General features: G+C 39.0%; 1 protein-coding gene, 1 long non-coding RNA gene and 1 gene segment (V, D, J or C); 1 reads left to right on the top strand and 2 right to left on the bottom strand.

Moving 5' to 3' along the window:
• The first annotated feature begins 3,243 nt into the window (after positions 1-3,243).
• On the top strand, positions 3,244-4,760 carry LOC123983507. Its single transcript, XR_006828203.1, has 3 exons — positions 3,244-3,382; positions 3,780-3,831; positions 4,573-4,760. It is a non-coding gene; the product is annotated as an uncharacterized LOC123983507 (long non-coding RNA).
• Positions 4,761-9,036: 4,276 nt separating this feature from the next.
• Positions 9,037-9,628, bottom strand: LOC123966489. The segment is given in 2 exon segments: positions 9,037-9,449; positions 9,542-9,628. Coding segments are annotated over 2 exon segments (378 nt in total).
• An 870-nt stretch (positions 9,629-10,498) lies between these two features.
• LOC123983373 (immunoglobulin lambda-1 light chain-like) overlaps positions 10,499-19,639 on the bottom strand; it is an 11,852-nt gene continuing 2,711 nt past the window's right edge. The window contains exons 1-4 of one of the 2 annotated variants that reach the window (XM_046069623.1): positions 12,594-12,771; positions 12,176-12,501; positions 11,816-11,849; positions 10,499-11,015 (exon numbers count right to left, since the gene is read on the bottom strand). In XM_046069623.1, coding sequence (XP_045925579.1) covers positions 10,690-11,015; positions 11,816-11,849; positions 12,176-12,501; positions 12,594-12,633 — 726 coding nt within the window. In that variant the 5' untranslated portion in view covers positions 12,634-12,771 and the 3' untranslated portion in view covers positions 10,499-10,689. Of the gene's footprint in view, positions 11,016-11,815; positions 11,850-12,175; positions 12,502-12,593; positions 12,772-19,639 lie in introns of those variants that run through there. The other variant, XM_046069630.1, reaches the window with a different exon arrangement.

The raw sequence follows: 19,639 nt of genomic DNA, 5'->3' as shown, positions 1-19,639 counted from the left end.
TTCTTCTTCTATCCCCTACAATGATCTTGTATTGATTGCACTTTTTTGTTTTGATTGCACTTTTTGTTAACTCTTACTTCCTTCCCTAGGTATTTACCCCATTGATGTTATATGTACTATGAGCTCTTACTAGTACTTATTGCTGCTCTTACTAGTATGTATTGTCAGTTGTAGATCTGTATTTGATGCACTGTTGATGCTTATATGTTGTTCCTCAAATGTAAGTTGCTTTGGATAAAAGCGTCTCCCAAATGAGCAAATGTAAAATGTAAATTTACAACATTAAACATTGAAATGTATATTGTAATAGATTGTACATTAACTTATTGGGAGAAAACTGGTAGTTCTATGTAAAATCAGACGTTGAGCACCCCTATTTCATCAAAATGACATGATCCTTCTTTTGTTGTGAAGCTTCGACTGTGAGATTGACTGTCGAATCAGGCTCCACCCATCGAAGCATCGAATCTTCGACTATTCGGGGTCAGCCCTAGAGAATATTAAAGCTGCAAGCAGCGATGAGTGGGCCAAAACACCTCCTGCACGTCGGGGTGTGCCGCACCCATGTAGCTGTTGCGTGGTACGTCTTCCTTTAAGTCGGGGTGTGCTGCATCTGTATATCCGTTGTACATTCTGTCATTTTGACGGGAGTTAATTAAGCACAGCCGTTGAATAGTAGGTGACACTATCATTGTGATGGAACATTGGCTTGTCTACAGGGCGGGACTTGAAGTTAACACTGCACATATCAAACAGGTGATGTGTGGAAAATATCTGACGCTGCGGTTGATGTGTCAGTTACTACTTCAATTCAAAATGGCTGATTTTCCGTGGGTTTAAACCCAGCAAGCAATAGGCGTCATTTCACCGTCTAGGTTAACTATAGATTTGGTTATGGCGTTTTTGCCAAAATAACTTGCACGGTGTATGATATTCCATCATGTAAGCAAAGTCAACAGTGATTACAAGGTTTTTTGTTTCATTTCTTTCACATGTTTTATGCGCAGCCTGTGCGTAGCCACGATTTAGCTCGTAGCCAGAACAGCTATTTGTAGCCCACTTTTAGTCAAAATAGTCAAAAATTATTAATAGTGGTTTTTGCCCAGGCAGCATGTGAGATGGTTGATATCCCATTATTTTTGCAATGTCAATAATATCTACAAGATATTAAGTGTCCTTTTATTGATGTGGTCTATCTATAGCCACAATTTAGCTCTTATTTGGACAGGCTACTTGTAGTCTGCTTTTAGTCCACCTGGCGAAATAGAGGCAATCAGTGGTCTAATATCAACGGCTTGGCCATGCCCTGATTCTGACCAAATTGATTACATGTAGTTTTCACCCATGCAGCTGTTGAGGTGCGTGACATCATATCATCAAATGCAAGTAAATGTTTCAAACATTTAAATTATGTTTATTTTCACAGTAACGTTCACTACATTAACTTTCATTTTAATTTAAAACAAAATGCAATTACTATTTTCAACCGCTACATGGCAGCTATAGCCCTACTGAGACATGACTACTGGCAACGCGAGACTTGAAAGTTAGAATACATCTGGGATGGCCCTGGCAGACATCAGAGTTGCCAGATCTCACGATAAACATATCCGCCATTTTTAAACGAGGGATACGTTACGATTTAGGCCTTTCAGCGAGCAACGGCAAGTTTACTGCAAACACTGGAAGCGAAAAGACATTTACTTTGGTCTAAGTATCTGTATCTTTGTTTGACATGTCTTCATTATTTATCTACATTATTTGTTAACGTGTAGGAATCGTGACATTTCAGCGGGTAACAGTGTAGAATAAGGCACGTTGTATGAGGTGCCCCTAGGGACATTATTCAGAATTACCATGCATATACATGTACTTTTCCTCTCACATACACATATGAAACCAAACTCATTCACATACTATACTGAAAAGCTCACACACATACAAGTGAAATACTCTCACACACACAACTGAAACGCTCTCACACACACAACTGAAACGCTCACGTACATACAAGTGAAATGCTTTTACATACACTACAGAAACGCTCTCACACACACAACCTAAACGCTCACGTACATACAAGTGAAATGCTTTTACATACACTACAGAAACGCTCTCACACACACAACTGAAACGCTCACGTACATACAAGTGAAATGCTTTTACATTCACTACAGAAACGCTCTCACACACACAACCTAAACGCTCACGTACATACAAGTGAAATGCTTTTACATACACTACAGAAACGCTCTCACACACACAACTGAAACGCTCACGTACATACAAGTGAAATGCTTTTACATTCACTACAGAAACGCTCTCACACACACAACCTAAACGCTCACGTACATACAAGTGAAATGCTTTTACATACACTACAGAAACGCTCTCACACACACAACTGAAACGCTCACGTACATACAAGTGAAATGCTTTTACATTCACTACAGAAACGCTCTCACACACACAACCTAAACGCTCACGTACATACAAGTGAAATGCTTTTACATACACTACAGAAACGCTCTCACACACACAACTGAAACGCTCACGTACATACAAGTGAAATGCTTTTACATTCACTACAGAAACGCTCTCACACACACAACCTAAACGCTCACGTACATACAAGTGAAATGCTTTTACATACACTACAGAAACGCTCTCACACACACAACTGAAACGCTCACGTACATACAAGTGAAATGCTTTTACATTCACTACAGAAACGCTCTCACACACACAACTGAAACGCTCACGTACATACAAGTGAAATGCTTTTACATACACTACAGAAATGCTCTCACACACACAACTGAAACGCTCACACAAATACAAGTGAAATGCTCTCACATACTCAAGTAAAATGTATGTTGTATAAAAGCATTTCAGTATGTTGTATGAGAGGATTTCAGTTGAACAGGAAGTTGTTTAAATAAAAGCACACATCTCACAATACAAGCGAACAACTGTTGATCGTACAACGGCATTCTGTTTATGGCTTCTGACAAGCATCGGCGCAAAGTTTGATTTCTTCCAAAGTATATGCTCAATTTCAAACTAATCAGATGGGTCGGCTTTAGCCCACTGCTAGTTATCAAATGCCAGCACACCAGCGCTGGGAGGCGCCATAGGGAGGCGCACTCTGACCAGACAGACTCCTGGCAGAGCTACACTGTAAATTTTTGTTGTTTTCACAGTAGTATTATTGTATTTCCAACAGTTTCTTACAGTTTCTTCTGGCGCTTATGTTTTGTGTGACGTTTTACACGGACTCTTCAGTGCGGGGAGTGCAGCTGTATGAGAGCACAATTGCTAGAGCCTGTACTGGGGGTCTGTCTGTCTGCTGACCTGGAAGCTGCTTCATCATTAATATCTTGTGAGTGGTGAAAGAAACAAAAAGTGCATAACTTTTACCGTGGCTTTGATGTTCTGTAACGTATCTGGCAAATAGCCTCAGCTAACGTTAGCTAGCTAGCTAACGTTGGTGTGGCAAAGCTGTCCTGTTAGCCTGTCAGTAAGTTAGAAGCTGATTAAATTGACGTTAATAGCTTAAACAAATTTTTTTAGCTTAAACATTTTATTTTATAAAGAAGATAGTATATTTAGGATGAAGGCCAAAATTACGGGAACTATCTATGTTATTTAATCGAGCTGTGAGTCTGACCTTGGGTGTTTTGCATGTAACGTTAAGTTAACATTAAAGTGAATTTATGTTTGCAGGCAGTCTTCTTGATTTTTATTTTAACTGGCTTTTCTGTTCTTATTTCCACAAGGCTGGAGCTGAGCCATACTGTGGGACCAAGACCATCTTCAGGATTTCAACCTGTAAAACTGTCTATTATTACTAACTAACATAACGTTACCATGGCCCATTATTGTAGTACGGCCCACTAAAATTACTGGATATATTTACATTTGGTTAGTGATTTTTAGTGAATTTAAGATACTCTGAACTTGGTTTTAGCCCCTTGCTATAACAAACATTTTACATGACAGCTAAAGATGAGCTTAAATAGATAAATAAAATGATTGCTTGTGGCAGCTTTTTGGTAATGCTTGAGTAAAACAGACCTGTATTATGTGTTTAAGTTATGATGATCTAAGAACATTTAATTTATTATCCATCTTCAGAAAGTCTTAGAGAATAATTGTGAATATCACCAAAATTGTGTGCCTTGGTCCTCCTGTCACTAGAAGTGAGAGTAAAAGTGTCCAATTTTTCCATTGACTCCCATAGTAAAATTGGATGGGAAAAAGTCTCCCACAGTATCTGTACTCTAACTTATAGATAGGAGGGCGATGATTACCTTTTTCCTTGAATATAAAAAGACTTGACAACACAGCACTAACAAAAGTCATGTTCGTGTCCCATACTGTGTCTGAGTATTCTGATGGAGTCCACCGTACACCTAAATTCTCATTAAGTCACATTCAAAGTTATTGATTGTCTTGTGTAATCAGAGTGCAGAGCAGCCTTCATAGATTCACTGTTTAGATAACGTGCGTTCGGCATTTTAGATGAATTTCTGTCCCAGTGATTGATTTGTTGTGTTAATGTTTTTGCAGGACAATCACAACTGCTGTGATCACTGCTGCTGCCCACCACCACCCTCCTCACCTGGCTTCCCCCACCACCTCCACCAACATTACATCTCCAATGATCCCCACCCAGAACACCTACAGTGAGAAATTGTTTTGTGTATTGCAATGTGTCTTGACAGGGTAACTGTTACGGGGTGTGGTGTGTGGACAGAGAGGACCCAAATGCAGCACTCTGAGGGAAGGAGGTTTATTGAGGTAAAAAGGGTGAGAGGGACTGGAGTGGAGGGAGAGGAGGACGTCGGGGAAGCACAGGCAAGGGGAACCAAGGAGACAGGGGGCCAGGGAGCCGGGGAACACAGGGGCCGAGGAAGCGAGGAGAGGCGGGGGAACAGGGAGGACGCCGTGAGGGAAGTCCGAGGAGGAGCGGGCCAGTGGATGAACCCAGCCGAACGGAGGACGAGGGTGAGTGTACCTGGGAGGGAAACAGACAGAGAGACAACGTTAGGGAAGACAGCGACAAGGCACAGGGTAAATGTGGAAAGAAACATGGAAGCCTGAACACGGAAGTGGCACCGGGTATGGAGCAACGACGATCAAGCGAGGATGGTGTGGAGAACCGGGGTTGAAATACAGGCAGTCATGAGGTGATTACTGGCAGGTGTGGCAGGCTGACGAGGTGGCTGATGGGTTGCAGGTGCAGGTAGTTGGCTGGGCTCAGGAGCAGAGGGAGAGAGAGCACACAGGGGAGAAAACACAGGGAGGCAGGCAGAGAACAGGAAACCAAGGAAAAAAGCAGAAAAACTGATAAAAAGGAGAAAAAAACCAGGACACTCACCGTCAGCCGGGCTGCCACCACAACAGTAACTGTGGCTTGGTTGAATGTTCAGCCAATTTTCTGGAGTTTTGATTAGTTGTTACTTGTTATTTATTCTGATGATTTTATATATTGAGAATGTCATGTTTAGCATGTGGCAAGATGGTTGATGACCCATATGTTTTACTAGTTGGATGGAAAAACATCCGTTTCAGTATTTTCTTATCTTGAACCTGGCTTTTCTAGTCTCTGTGGCTAGTTATAGGGAAATATTTTCGGAGAACCCCATACCCCATTTTATACATTGATTACAGACTGCCTATGACATTGTTAGACTATCAGTTTCAAAACAGATGTCTTTATATATATATATATATATATATATAATATATGTGTGTGTGTGTGTGTGTGTGTGTGTGTGTGTGTTATTATGACTCTTTTGTTCTACTTGTGCAATAAACAATCTGGTTTTTGTGCAGTTAAGTCTTTCTTATTTTACATCAACAGCTAAATAGCCATATTTTATTGGTTATACAGTAGTATTGTACAGTAAATACAGTAATATTTTCACAACAGTATATTACTGTACTTGATTAAACAGTATGCCAAGAAATAACAGCATAATACTGTACTTCGTTAGTGTTCGTAGAGTTAGTTAGTAGAATGAAATACAGCAACTACTGGATAATTATTGCCAGTAAGTTACTGTTAATTCGACATTAAACATCTTACAGTGTAGAGAAGGAGAAATTCTTTAAGAGACAAATGTGACATTCACTAAGAAGTTACATTAAAAAAAAGAATTATCTGTACACTGAATAGTTTTGAAGCTCTATAGATGGTGTCATTTATTGTGACCTTTGAGTAGGTCTTGTGGATATTACATGTTTATTGGCTTACTGTATAGCGTGTAGTGAGGCAAAAGGGTGAAAAACATTAACTGATAGAAAGCACGTATTTGTTACAAGTGCATTCGATCAGCTGATTGTTCATTTTTGCTCTGTGTGGGCTACTTGCCTGAGAATACCTCATGAGTTTGCAACATTGCAATTGATGATATCTAGTGGGGTTCATAATTTCTCAGTCAGCAGGTCATTCTTTGTTTAAGCACTTTACCCAGTTTTGTTTGGATTTGTGCTCATTCTCTTGTCTTTAAACTAGACTTACTGTACATGAGAGCAGCAAACAAGGCACTCTTCAAAACCTTCTCTGGCTCTAGTTGCTGAGTGTAAGGCTCCTATGTTATCTTCAAGTATAAGGTACAATGTTAAAAAACTGCATAACTATTTAATCTTCTGACCTTTTCTGACCAAGGTCAGAAGACGAAACAGTATTTCACTTTTCTACTCATACTAGACTGCTCTCCCTTAGCAAAAGAGTTAAGCTTTAATATTCAATGTTTTATCTGTGTTGCATGATGAGCTGGTTCTTTCAATTTACAATCAGAATGTAAAATGAACATTTTCAGTCAGTAGTAAAGACAAAATAAGTCTAAAGTATAAATATATTTACAATTTATTGCAATGGGAACCATAAACCATTTTTTTAATGGACATAAAACACAGATGTTTAAAACCACAGTGGACGATGAGGAGATCCAGTGCTGCTCTTCCTAGCAGGGAGTGGGAATAGAAGTAGAGAAGGCCTTTTAATGCCTTAATAGGCCAAAAAGTGGAAATAATAACTATGGCTACCATTATGCAAGCAAAATAGCTCATGTTACCATATTTAACTTAACATTAGCTTACCATTGACTTATTAAAAGAAACACTATAATCAAGTGACATCCAAATTATTGACTCATAACTAAAGTTATGTGAAAATCTGAATTCAGGTTTAATTGATTTGCTTCAAATAGTTTGTTAGACATTTAACAGTTAGAACTTAGTTTAAAGCTGATTCACGTTTAGACAATTGTTGCAAACCACAATTACAGTAAATACTTAAATAGTAAATACTCTTATGTATAATGTTGTTACGTCCCAAGGTCTAGGGGTGTCCTGGATTCGCCCGAACCCCTTGGTCACATAAATGTGTGGCCTCCCACTCTTCCCATTCCCAAACAAGGCCAGCACACAATAAATACAATTTAGCAGTTTTTATTATACATCGGAGATGAGCAGTGCCAAAACCAAAACACTAAGAAAACCTAATACTTTCCTAAACCCAAAACCAAAAGGTAAAGAAAAGACAAAGCTCTAAAACTAGGCTTCTAAGTCCAAAAACAGGAGAAAACGGTGCAAACAAAAAAAGGGCTTCTCACTCCTACTCACTGCTAGTAGCTGACACAATATAGCTACGACAAAGGAAATTGCTTCATAGCAACAAAAATGGCAAAGCCAACAAAACCAGGTTGTCATAAGACAATCAGAAGGACTACGATAAACTACTTACAATCTAAGTTGAATATAGTCACAACCGTTCACTATGTACAATAAACACAGACATAACACACAGTACTCAGGTAGGTTGGGAATGGCAGAGAGGGGAAGAGTTCCTGTCAGTGGGGCTTAAGATGGCTGCAGTCATCCAGGTGCCCAATCAGGAGGCTCCAATCAGCTCAACCGGACCAATCGAGTGTGTCCACCTGTTCTCCAGTACCTGCATACACTCACACACACGCTCTAATGGAGGAGAACAGCTGACAGTGCCGGGAGGGATAAACAAACAACAAAATATGACCCCAGGGTCATAAAAATGTCAATAACATATAAATCATTGTTTAAAGTTTTGGGGAATAGCTTTAATGTTAACTTACCTGAAGTGCAAGCTGGGATTCAAGCATTTCACTTGTATGTGTGTGAGCATTTCAGTTGTGTGTGTGAGACCGTTTCAGTTGTGTATGTAAAAGCATTTCACTTGTATTTGTGTGAGCGTTTCAGTTGTGTGTGTGAGAGCATTTCACTTGTATGTGTGTGAGCTTTTCAGTTGTGTGTGAACGTAATATTTTCAGTTGCGTGTGTGAGAGCGTTTCAGTTGTGTGTTTAAAAGCATTTTACTTGTATGTGTGTGAGCTTTTCAGTACAGTATACGAATGAGTTTGGTTTCATATGTGTATGTGAGAGGAAAAGTACATGTATATGCATGGTAATTCTGAATAATGTCCCTAGGGGCACCTCATACTTCTGTGTCACCACCGTCACACCACTCACTCCTGGAAACAGCAAGATGACATGAAGTCAAGAGAAACACACAGACTGATGAATCCATCATGAGGTCAAAGCTGCAGCTGGATGCTGACACTGTATTTCCTTTGCAGGGCTCAACGTTAAGTCTTCATCAGTCTCCGAAACTTCTTCATCAAACAATTGTTTGTGTAACTACATGTACACCAGAGCATTTGTATTAAGACTGTATTTATCACATCTAAATTTAGATCAGCTGCAAACTTTATTAAACGTTGTAAGATGGATGGCGAGATAAATTAATATTTAGTATATACAATTGTTTCTTAACAGTAAATGATTGTGTTTTAGTGGTTTACATTTAGTGAGCATATCTGCTGTATTTGTGCTAAAGCATGTAAGCCTTGTTATACACATGGCAAACTGTATATAACTACCACTAGGAAAGCTTCAAAGATTTATTTTAGAATCTAATAAAAAAATGTTAGAAGTTTGAAAATATATTTTTATAATTAATGTGGGAAAGTTACAGAAAAATTGGCTGATTGATTCACTCCCAGTCAATGTGTATCAGCAGGTCAAAAAGCAGAAGTGTTTGTGAGGAGGTTTTTGTCACAGTGTAAATCACTGTGATACCCACTCATTTGCAGAGCTGTCCCATGTTTTACAGTAATAGACTGCTGAGTCTCCCTCCTCCACGTTGTAGATGATCAAACGATAATCTGATTGAGACTGATGAGTAGATGTGAACTTGGGAGATGAGAAACCAGAGCCATATTCTGGAGAGCTCCAGCTGTGATAAAACCTCAGTACATACTGAGGAGCTCCTCCAGGAATCTGTTTATACCAGCGAGCTTCACTGTTAGTAACAGTCCCCAGGTTACAGTCCATGGTGGCTGTCTCTCCCTTCCTCAGCGTCACAACAGGAGGCTTCTGTGTCACCACCGTCACTCCACTCACACCTGGAAACAACAAGATGACGTGGAGTCAAGAGAAACACACAGACTGATGAATCCAACATGAGGTCAAAGCTGCAGTAAGTCAGCCTCCTTACATGTTAGAGCAGTGATGAGAGTGCAGAGGGTCCCCAGCATGGTGTCAGTGTGTGCTGAGAATGGCCTTGTAACTTGGAAAGTGAGCTTGTTGCTGACAGATTAGAGGGTTTGGAGGATGAGGAGAGGAGGTGCCGGAGGAGCAATTTAATACAACACTGAAACTGAGAGTGACTGACAGGAGGAGGAGCTTTGCTTACGTCTGCATTGTTTGTCACATTACAACATCATGATCTGAAAAAGATTTCAGTTTTATTATCATAGACGTTCTTATTTGCTCACTTCCTAATAAATGGGATTCAACAAAAAGAAATTGAAATCATTTATCATCAATCTATTTTACAAATTTTTCACATTTTAATAAGATATGTAATCTTTGTCTCTGCACACATGAACATTATTCACACACTTAGAGGTAAACTGTCAAATAATGATAATGAAACCATCAGTGTGTTTCCAGTCAGAGACAGTTCCCTCTGATTGTACAGAGAGTTGACACTTGACCTCTTCATTTACATGGAGCTATAAATAAGCAGAGGAGGCCTGCAGGTGCATCCTGGGAAGGAAGAGAGGGAGGAGTAGAGAGGTGATGCTTCACTGACAGAGGATGAAAACTCAGTTTCATTTGCTCATTTTATCTGATATTTTAAGGTCTTAATTTGTTGCAGGCAGCTAGAAACAAAGTGATATTAATTGGTACTGTGTTGTGCTGTTATTGTAAATTAAGTCAATAAAGATGTAGCTTTATGAATTTAAAATAACAATAATAATAATAATAATAAATAAACGTGTCTGTAATGTGTCTGAAATGTGTCTGATATCTGTGTTTCCTGGATTAACTGTAATTTTCAGTGTGGTGAACATCAGGAGAAAAATAAAATCTAGTTAAGGCTTCAATATTTTGTAAAACATTATCATTTAAATAATGTTTTCAAGAATACAAATACAAACACTTTTTAGTTCAGTTTTTGTTTTATTGAATGAGTTTTGAAAAAGCAGCAGTAGCAAAGCTGATACGACACCTCCACCTAACTGTCACATCATTTATTACAAGCATGCAGACACATCTTTTCTAACATGTAAACCTTGTAATGAGCAAACAGCACAAACAGTAAAGAAGCAGGTTTGAAATGATCATTCTGCTCCTCTACTATTCTTCAGTGGGACAGTCTGACTTGTTGATGTTTTTCTCTGAAGTCTGGGAGCCCAAAGACACTTTACATGTGTAAACCTTATCCATGTTCCAGTCTGACGTCTGGATGGCCAGATAGCTGCTGATTTGGAAAGTCTTGTCTGGTTGCTGAACAGCGGTGCTGGTAGAGATCCCACTGCTCACTGGACTCCCAGCAGCAAACCAGCTCACATCTGCAAAAGGCCCAGACTGACTGGACAGACAGACCAGAGTGGCTTTGCTGGACTGGAGCTCAGCACTGGACGGAGGGAAGACTGTCAGGACAGGAGGAGGGAGACTGGAGCCTGAAAACACATGAAGGACATTCATCAAATAACTAGGAATTGAATCGTTAATACAAAGCATGAGATTAACAGATTGATTCATTAGTTTTGTTCACAATATAAAAAACACTTTAAAGCATTTTAAATCAGCAAAAATATTTAGAAATAATCACCTAAAACATGAGCAGTGTGCCTCTTTAAAACTAAATTCATCAGTCACAGACCTGATGACTTCAGTATAGATTTTATGTTGGAAACAAAATCATAAAGTCACCTTTTGTGTCTAACAATATGTATTGAAATTCTGATATAAACATTTGTCACTTTGAGAAATTACAGTATATCAGTAGCCACTTTGCTTCATTGGTTTCTATCTAACCACCAAGGAAATGAAAATTCAGCAAATATGTATTTATATGATAATTCAGAATTATCCTTAAACTTAAGATGATTAGTAAATAAAAAACAGAGATGCAGCAATTCGGGACTGATATTGTAAATTAAATTACTTTTGACAGATAATCTAACATCTCCTCACGTTATGAAATACTCTTGTTGATGTTGCCCATCTAATAAAACCGCCTGAACCATCATCAGTGGATCATTTGAAGAAAACATTTCACATATTGTGATTTATTGCAGATGTTATGTTCAAAGACAGCTTGATACTAAAGCTGATGTACAAAAACATTTATTTAAATAAGGTTTTAAAAATTCAACATATTCAATGAAGACTTAACACATAAATTAAAGTTTTTCTGTCAATACGTATCAGACACAAAAAAACTCTCTTGTTTTATGATCAGTTAAAAAGTACTTACTTGTCACAATCAGCTTGGTGCCTTGTCCGAATACCACAGTGATTCAGTTTGTACACATGGCTGTACAAAAACCTCCTGACTCTCACTAATGAGGGGAGAGGAACTGAAACATCCTGTTGAGACCAACTTTCACTGTCAGTGTCTCATTCCCTTCATCAGTCTGCTTATATTTCAAAACACTGCTGGACTTCAGGACTGATTGTGATTCTTCTGCTGTATCTATTTTTTCATGGTTTTGTTAAAAGTCCAAATGTCAACATCAAACTGAGAATAAAAATAATGAAAATGTTCTCAGAATTCTTGAAAGCTGTAGTGAGTCTTTTATTGAGGTTTTTGTCACGGTGTGAATCGCTGTGATACAGCTGCATCAGCAGAGCCATCCCATGCCATACAGTGATAGACCACTGAGTCTCCCTCCTCCACATTGTTGATCATTAGTCGATAATCTGTTTGTGACTGATGAGTAGATGTGAACTTTGGAGAGGAGAAACCAGAGCCATAGGATGGAGAGCTCTGAAGATGATGGAAAGATAAGACAAACTGAGGAGCTTCTCCAGGATTCTGTTTATACCAGCGAGCTCCTCTGTCAGTAACAGTCCCCAGGTTACAGTCCATGGTGGCTGTCTCTCCTTTCCTCAGCGTCACAACAGGAGGCTTCTGTGTCACCACCGTCACACCACTCACACCTGGAAACAACAAGATGACATGGAGTCAAGAGAAACACACAGACTGATGAATCCAACATGAGGTCAAAGCTGCAGTAAGTCAGCCTCCTTACATGTTAGAGCAGTGATGAGAGTGCAGAGGGTCCCCAGCATGGTGTCAGTGTGTGCTGAGAATGGCCTTGTAACTTGGAAAGTGAGCTTACTGCTGACAGATTAGAGGGTTTGGAGGATGAGGAGAGGAGGTGCTGGAGGAGCAATTTAATACAACACTGAAACTGAGAGTGACTGACAGGAGGAGGAGCTTTGCTTACGTCTGCATGGTTTGTCACATTTGCTGAGCCTCTTCTTACATGATACTTACATGGCAACAGGTCTTCTCTTTAGTGATCTCTCAGCACCCTGAGACTGAGTGTCCTTGATGTAATTATGTTGTGTTTTTGTGCTAAACTGCAAAATGTTCAAAATTCATACAGATTGTTCATAAAGTGAGGAAACATAAAAAAAAAAAAATTTCCAGCACAAAATGTGTCAAAATGTCACTTTACTGAAAGCAAACAAATACGTGTTATGGTGGTATTATGTCCACCTGAAATATATTGTACAGGGATGGACATTTTAACACTTAACTTAAAATAAACAAATACATGCTATATAACAAACATTACTATAAGCTATTATTCCATTTTATATCACTAATTCTAAATTGTGACTAAAGTGTATTTATAACGAGACAGAGTCGATGGTTATTATGTGCTATGGAACATAGTCGGAGATTCTTGGCGCAGAGTGGTATAAACTGGTATTACTATCAGTCATAAAACATTAAATCAAAAGATCATATGACTTGCTATAGCACCTAATGCATGTTTGTAAGTGATTATAACAATTGTTATAATGTGTTATGGAAGCATTATATCATTTTATAAATTTATGCATAAGTCATTATAGCCATGACCTTCATAGAAAGTGTTACCAAAATAGTTTTTGAGATGTTCTTCGTTTACTTTGGTATGTTAGTCCAGATGAGCCAACCCTCCCAAGATGCAACAAAAAGTATGATTACAGTACAGCAAAATATTAATATATAACAGGAGTATGAGACATCACATTTCTTGATGTGGCAGTTGTTTAATGAACAAGTAACAATAACATTCACGTTAACGTATGGTTTTATTGATGTTAAGTCCTCAGGTAGCTCTCAAGCCCAGAGGGGAAGAGAAGAGTAACGAATAGAAATGAAAACTGGGACAAAAGAAACAGCAAACAGATTATGTGCAAACAAATGTTATTTAGTAACACACAAACAAACTCAAACGGAAACAGAAGAGACACAGAAACACAAAGTCTTCACAAAGAACTAGGCTACTAACAAAAAAAGGTAAAAAAAAGACAGAACTAGCAACTTAAATAAAAACACACTTAAAAAAAACACACCATCTCTCTTCTGAGGGAGTATGTGAGCCCACAGCTCTGCTAGTCTCAAGCACACAGCTCCACTCCTGCTGCACTCCCAAACAAAGCCATCTGACCCACTGGTCAGCTGCCACACAGACTGGCCCCACAAGACCATCCTCACACACTGGCCTCTCAAGACCAGCCTCATAGCCGGTTGCTGCTCTCTCCTTGTTCTCTTACCCTCCAGGTACTGATTGGGGAATCAGGGTCAACTGCTTCTAATCACTAGTTGCAGTTGTGCGGCAGGAGGGGGAAGGGCAATACCAGGAGAACTACAGGGGAAGGAGAAGCACACAAGACAAAACACAGAACACGGCTCTAGGGCCATAACAACTGAATAATTAAGTTAATCTTTTATTAATTTTTTTAATATATCTATCTAAAGAAACCTAATTTCTTGACTCTCTGCTATCTCATAGATGACATCTTTTGTCATGTCTCAGGCACCATAGCTATACTACTCGCTTGGACGGGGGAGTAGGGGGAAATTCCGCAACCCTCACAACTAGATGCCACTAAAACTTACACACTGAACCTTTAATCTTCTGATATCCTTTAACACTACTCCATACATTTCATTTACAAGTCACATCACTTGTCACAGATCAAACACTGCATTCCATCATATCAATCCAAAGCTTTTTTTTTGTGCAGCATCGCTGTCTTCATACATTTCATCTGTGGATTTTACTCATGGTGTTGCTTTAATCAGATTCAGTAGGTGAGATCAGCTGGATGTGCAGGCTCTCTTTTCCTTTGCTTGAGTCTTTAGTGCAATTCACCTACTTGTTTATGTTTTATTGTCATTTATTTGGACTTGACACTCAGGAATGAGCCGCCTCACATGTGACTGAAGCACAAGTACATTTCCTTGAGGTGCACCGGTGTTGCTTATTACAACCTCAGAGTCACTGCCATCCACTCTGACATGCTGTGGCCATGAGGTAGTGTATGATCCAGTATGCTGTGTCAGGGTGCAGTTGCATCTCAAGTAGCTTTTCCCTCAGAAAGCATTGGTGGGTGGAGTGGAAACCACTGGAGGAGTCAAAGATTACAACTCTTGCAGTGCTTCCCTGCTTCCAAGGTGTGAAATGGCCTTGTGTGCCAAGAAGATGATAGCATCCTCCCTCTCCCTTTGCCACAAACTAGACTTTAACATTTATTGACTGTGATAAAATACAGAATGGACAATAATGCATTATTATCACACCATTAAAATGAATATTTCATGTTTTATGTGATGGGCTGTACATGGACAGCTTCATTTTCTTCTTTTTCTGCCACGTAACTTTTTTATGTTTGTTGTCAATTACAATAACAAACTTATCTAGACTTTTTTGTATTTGGAAGGGGTAGTGCTGCACAAACTGTTATGGTCTGCTATGTACAGACATGGGAAACAAAGGGTTTTGAGCACAGATGCAGACACTCAAGCGGATCAGGGAATTTGAATTTTGCTCAAAGAAAACGGTGAAAATGTACAGTGACAATGAAGCAGTCCAAAACCAAAATGACATACAGCCAGAGATAAGCAGGAGAAAGTCCATAAATCCAGTATAAATCCACATGAAATGAGCATGAATCCAAACAAGTCTGGGAACCACAAGTCCTGACAAGAGGCAGTGGTAGAGACAATGAACTGGCATGGAGTAAAAGGAGCAAACCACTTAAATACACAAGTGAGGTGAAGACAACGAGGTACAGGTAATGCACATTAGCCAGAAACACAAGGACAGGAAGTGAAACAAGACAATGACAAAGACAAAACTACAAAGTAAAACAGGAACCATTACAACTCACACCCACTACTGACTGCACAAATCACCCATGTAGAGGTGTTTTAAATCCATTGTCTTTTATGTTTTACTGAGACCCCAATGAGTCTTTTTCTATGGTAAACTTCTGAAACATGTAATCAGTTCAAAATCATGTTTATCAGCAATTTTCATAAAATTAGGAAAAGTCATTATGTATCAAGCGGATAAGAAAATGTTAAATTAATTTTATGAGCTGTTAGAGGCCGGTCTAAAACGTTAGTGTTAAATTATAGGCGAGGGATAGTGTGAACCCAAATGTTTATCTCCTGTTATATTTTATTGTAGTTAAATTAAATTATCTGAAAATGTTCCACTGACATATAGCATATTGAATTTTGATCCAAAGGATTTTTTTATTTTGTAACTACTTTACTTTGGGATTTTGTGGGTTTATTCAGCGTTAATTTTAAAGTATAAAATCATGAGATGACATGTTTTAGGACTCATCTTTGTTTATATGTGTTTAATATTCTAAACTCAAGGTCCACTTCATCGATGAAGATTTACTGCATATACTGTAAGAAAATGAATTTAATTACTATTTCTTATACTGTTAAGTGGTAAAAGAGAAGAGTAAATCATCTTTTACACGAAAATGGTATTTCAAGAATAGATTGAGGAAACTGGTTTGTGGTAATTTTACAATGCCTATAAAAAGTATTCAACCCCCTTGGATGTTTTACCCTTTTTTTTCTTTTAGACATGAAATCAAGGTCAATATAATTTGGCTTTTTTGACAAGAATTTGCAAAAAATGAATAAATATTCATCCCCTTTAAAGTGACTGACCTAATTCAACAGAAGTAGTTGATGCCAGCAGTATCACAATTAGTGAAATGGAGATCACCTGAATCCAGCTGATGTGTGTCAAGTGATTATAGTATAAAAAACATGAGGAGAGGAGGTGCTGGAGGAGCAATTTAATACAACACTGAGGCTGCGGTCGAAAAGTCAAAAAAATCTTCTTTCCTAACCTCCTTTCCTTGACCTCGATGGAAAACGTCATGATGTCAAGGAAAGATGTAAAGGAGAATCCATAAGGACTTAGGAAACGAGGACCGCAAGGCTCAGAGAATCCGACTGCTCTTTTCTAAGCGACGTAATTATGCGACGGCGGACGTTACTGACGTGGCTTGCCGTGATAAAACTACAATTTCCGAAGATGGACTACCTTGTTGTTGTAATGCAGGCCATCTAAAGGTGGACAACACGGTGGAATATATTACTTAATAACCAAGATAGCAAAAAGGCAGATAAGGTAGCCTACCAGTCACTAAATAATGGACAGGGTTGTCACATTGAGAATGCTTGCTCACATTCACCAACATGAATCCCAATTGTATGTACAGACAGTGTTTCCCACAGAATGACAGCGTAACTGTGCCGAGAGAGAGAGAGAGAGAGAGAGAGAGAGAGAGACACGGGGGGAGAGGAGAGAATATGCATTGCGCGGAGCTCTGTCATCAAATATGATTACCCATTTTAAATAGTAACAAAATCAATCGAAAATCAGCATTGATAATGTGGCAGGCCGCCACAAATAAATCAGTGTGTGGGAAACGCCTACTGTAGAGGTTATCCAGCTTGATCTTGGCCTTTATTGAGGCGAGGGTGTCAGTATCTGTGAGTGAAGTAAAATTAATTTGCTGAAGGCTGCAGTACATAACGTGAGGCTACACGCTGCAACATTATCCTCACTTTGATCACGTTACAAGACAGCTGGCATGGGTCTCAGTTATTGTTGACAGTTTAAGATATAGGCCTGTGCATATTAGCAAGTTATGGCATAAGAGAGAAAAGGCTTAATAGCCAATGGTAACTTACATGGTGATCAACCTCCTTTTATCCATCATGGTTGGTGATTTATTTTTTTTTATTGTAGAAAACACTTTATGACTTATTTCAACAACCCGAAACATAAAACGATGTTTAAACAGGATTAGATTACAAAAAAACCCAAAAGAAAACAAACCCAAAGAAAGAAGGTAATTGTGAGTCTTATTAAAGTATCATAATGTGCGTCTGTATTGCAAGGGTCTTGCTAAATGTGATTGACCAGTGACGCTGCCTTGGTGTTTGACAGGTGAGCCTAGTAGGTGGGTTGATTAATCAGTGACGATCCGAGTCAGACAAACACTCTGAGCCATGAAATTTTTTGTTGGCGCAGCTCTGCAGCTACCAGAATTACGGTGTTTCTGCCGTTGTTCTACGTCATTAAACCACGGATGCTGCGCGATCATGCGCAGTAGACTCTGGTGCCAACAGGAAGTAGCCCTGTAGTAGTATTTCATTGGTCCAAAACTGGCTTCACTGCTCTTCATTCAAATCAGCAGGGTGGCTTCGTCCAGTAATATACTGTCTATGGGTGTACCCTATGCTAAAGGAGATATGAAAGGAAGCATTGAGGCACCTTTCCTTAGCTTTTAGAGAATTCGAACAGCTCTTATCATGGCTGCCACTGAAATACTTCCGGTTCACTTCACTCGTTAACCTTCCTAAGAAAAAAAGAGTTTTTGAACGCAGCCTAAGAGTGGCTGACAGGAGGAGGAGCTTTGCTAACATCTGCATGATTTGTCATATGTTTTGTTCTCTTATCTTCTGTAAAGAGAAAAGTCTTTATCTTTATTATTGTCAAAGTAGATGAAAACCTTTTATTTGTACAGTGCAAGAATGTCTGGTTTATTGCATTTGTTACTAAATTATAACCTCCTGTGTAAAACTGCAGGTTTTAATTTCATCAAACCATCGAGAAACGTTTTTGTACTACAGTGTCGTTAAAATGGCTTAATTATTATTTTTTTATTTTGGTTGTGGCTAAGAGGAACAAGGAAACAATAAATAGGTGAATTGTTTTTGTTCTCCAAAATTCATCAAGATGTCAGAAACAGGGTTTCCTTCTGTCTTGCTTATGGTTCAATTTGACATTCTACTTTAATTGTTACAGACAGAAAAACTGTTTCAAGCATAAAGCTGTACTTTCTTGAACCAATTTCTTATAGATGCATTGTGAAAGACGATGCTCACTCCACTAATAACACATATTGTATTTAGTCATGTTTTACTGAGAACCTGAAAAGAAGTAATGAGTCATTTTCTGTGTTAAACCTTACTGGCTCCACAGATTAGAGTTCAACTCATGGTTAGTAAAATATTACAATACAGTGGGTACGGAAAGTATTCAGACCCCTTTAAATTTTTCACTCTTCGTTTCATTGCAGCCATTTTCCAAAAATCAAAAAAGTTCATTTTATTTCTCAGTAATGTACACTCAGCACCCCATCTTGACAGAAAAAAACAGAAGTGTAGAAATTTTTGCAAATTTATTAAAAAAGAAAAACTGAAATATCACATGTATTCAGACCCTTTGCTCAGTATTTAGTAGAAGCACCCTTTTGATCTAATACAGCCATGAGTCGTTTTGGGAAAGATGCAACAAGTTTTTCACATCTGGATTTGGGTATCCTCTGCCATTCCTCCTTGCAGATCCTCTCCAGTTCTGTCAGGTTGGATGGTAAACGTTGGTGGACAGCCATTTTCAGGTCTCTCCAGAGATGCTCAATTGGGTTTAAGTCAGGGCTCTGGCTGGGCCATTCAAGAACAGCCACGGAGTTGTTGTGAAGCCACTCCTTCGTTATTTTAGCGGTGTGCTTAGGGTCATTGTCTTGTTGGAAGGTAAACCTTCGGCCCAGTCTGAGGTCCAGAGCACTCTGGAAAAGGTTTTCGTCCAGGATATCCCTGTACTTGGCCGCATTCATCTTTCCCTCGATTGCAACCAGTCGTCCTGTCCCTGCAGCTGAAAAACACCCCCACAGCATGATGCTGCCACCACCATGCTTCACTGTTGAGACTGTATTGGACAGGTGATGAGCAGTGCCTGGTTTTCTCCAC

The sequence above is a fragment of the Micropterus dolomieu genome, linkage group LG02 (genome assembly GCF_021292245.1).
Source record: "Micropterus dolomieu isolate WLL.071019.BEF.003 ecotype Adirondacks linkage group LG02, ASM2129224v1, whole genome shotgun sequence".
Taxonomy (NCBI): domain Eukaryota; kingdom Metazoa; phylum Chordata; class Actinopteri; order Centrarchiformes; family Centrarchidae; genus Micropterus; species Micropterus dolomieu.
This window is presented reverse-complemented; position numbering and strand designations above follow the sequence as displayed.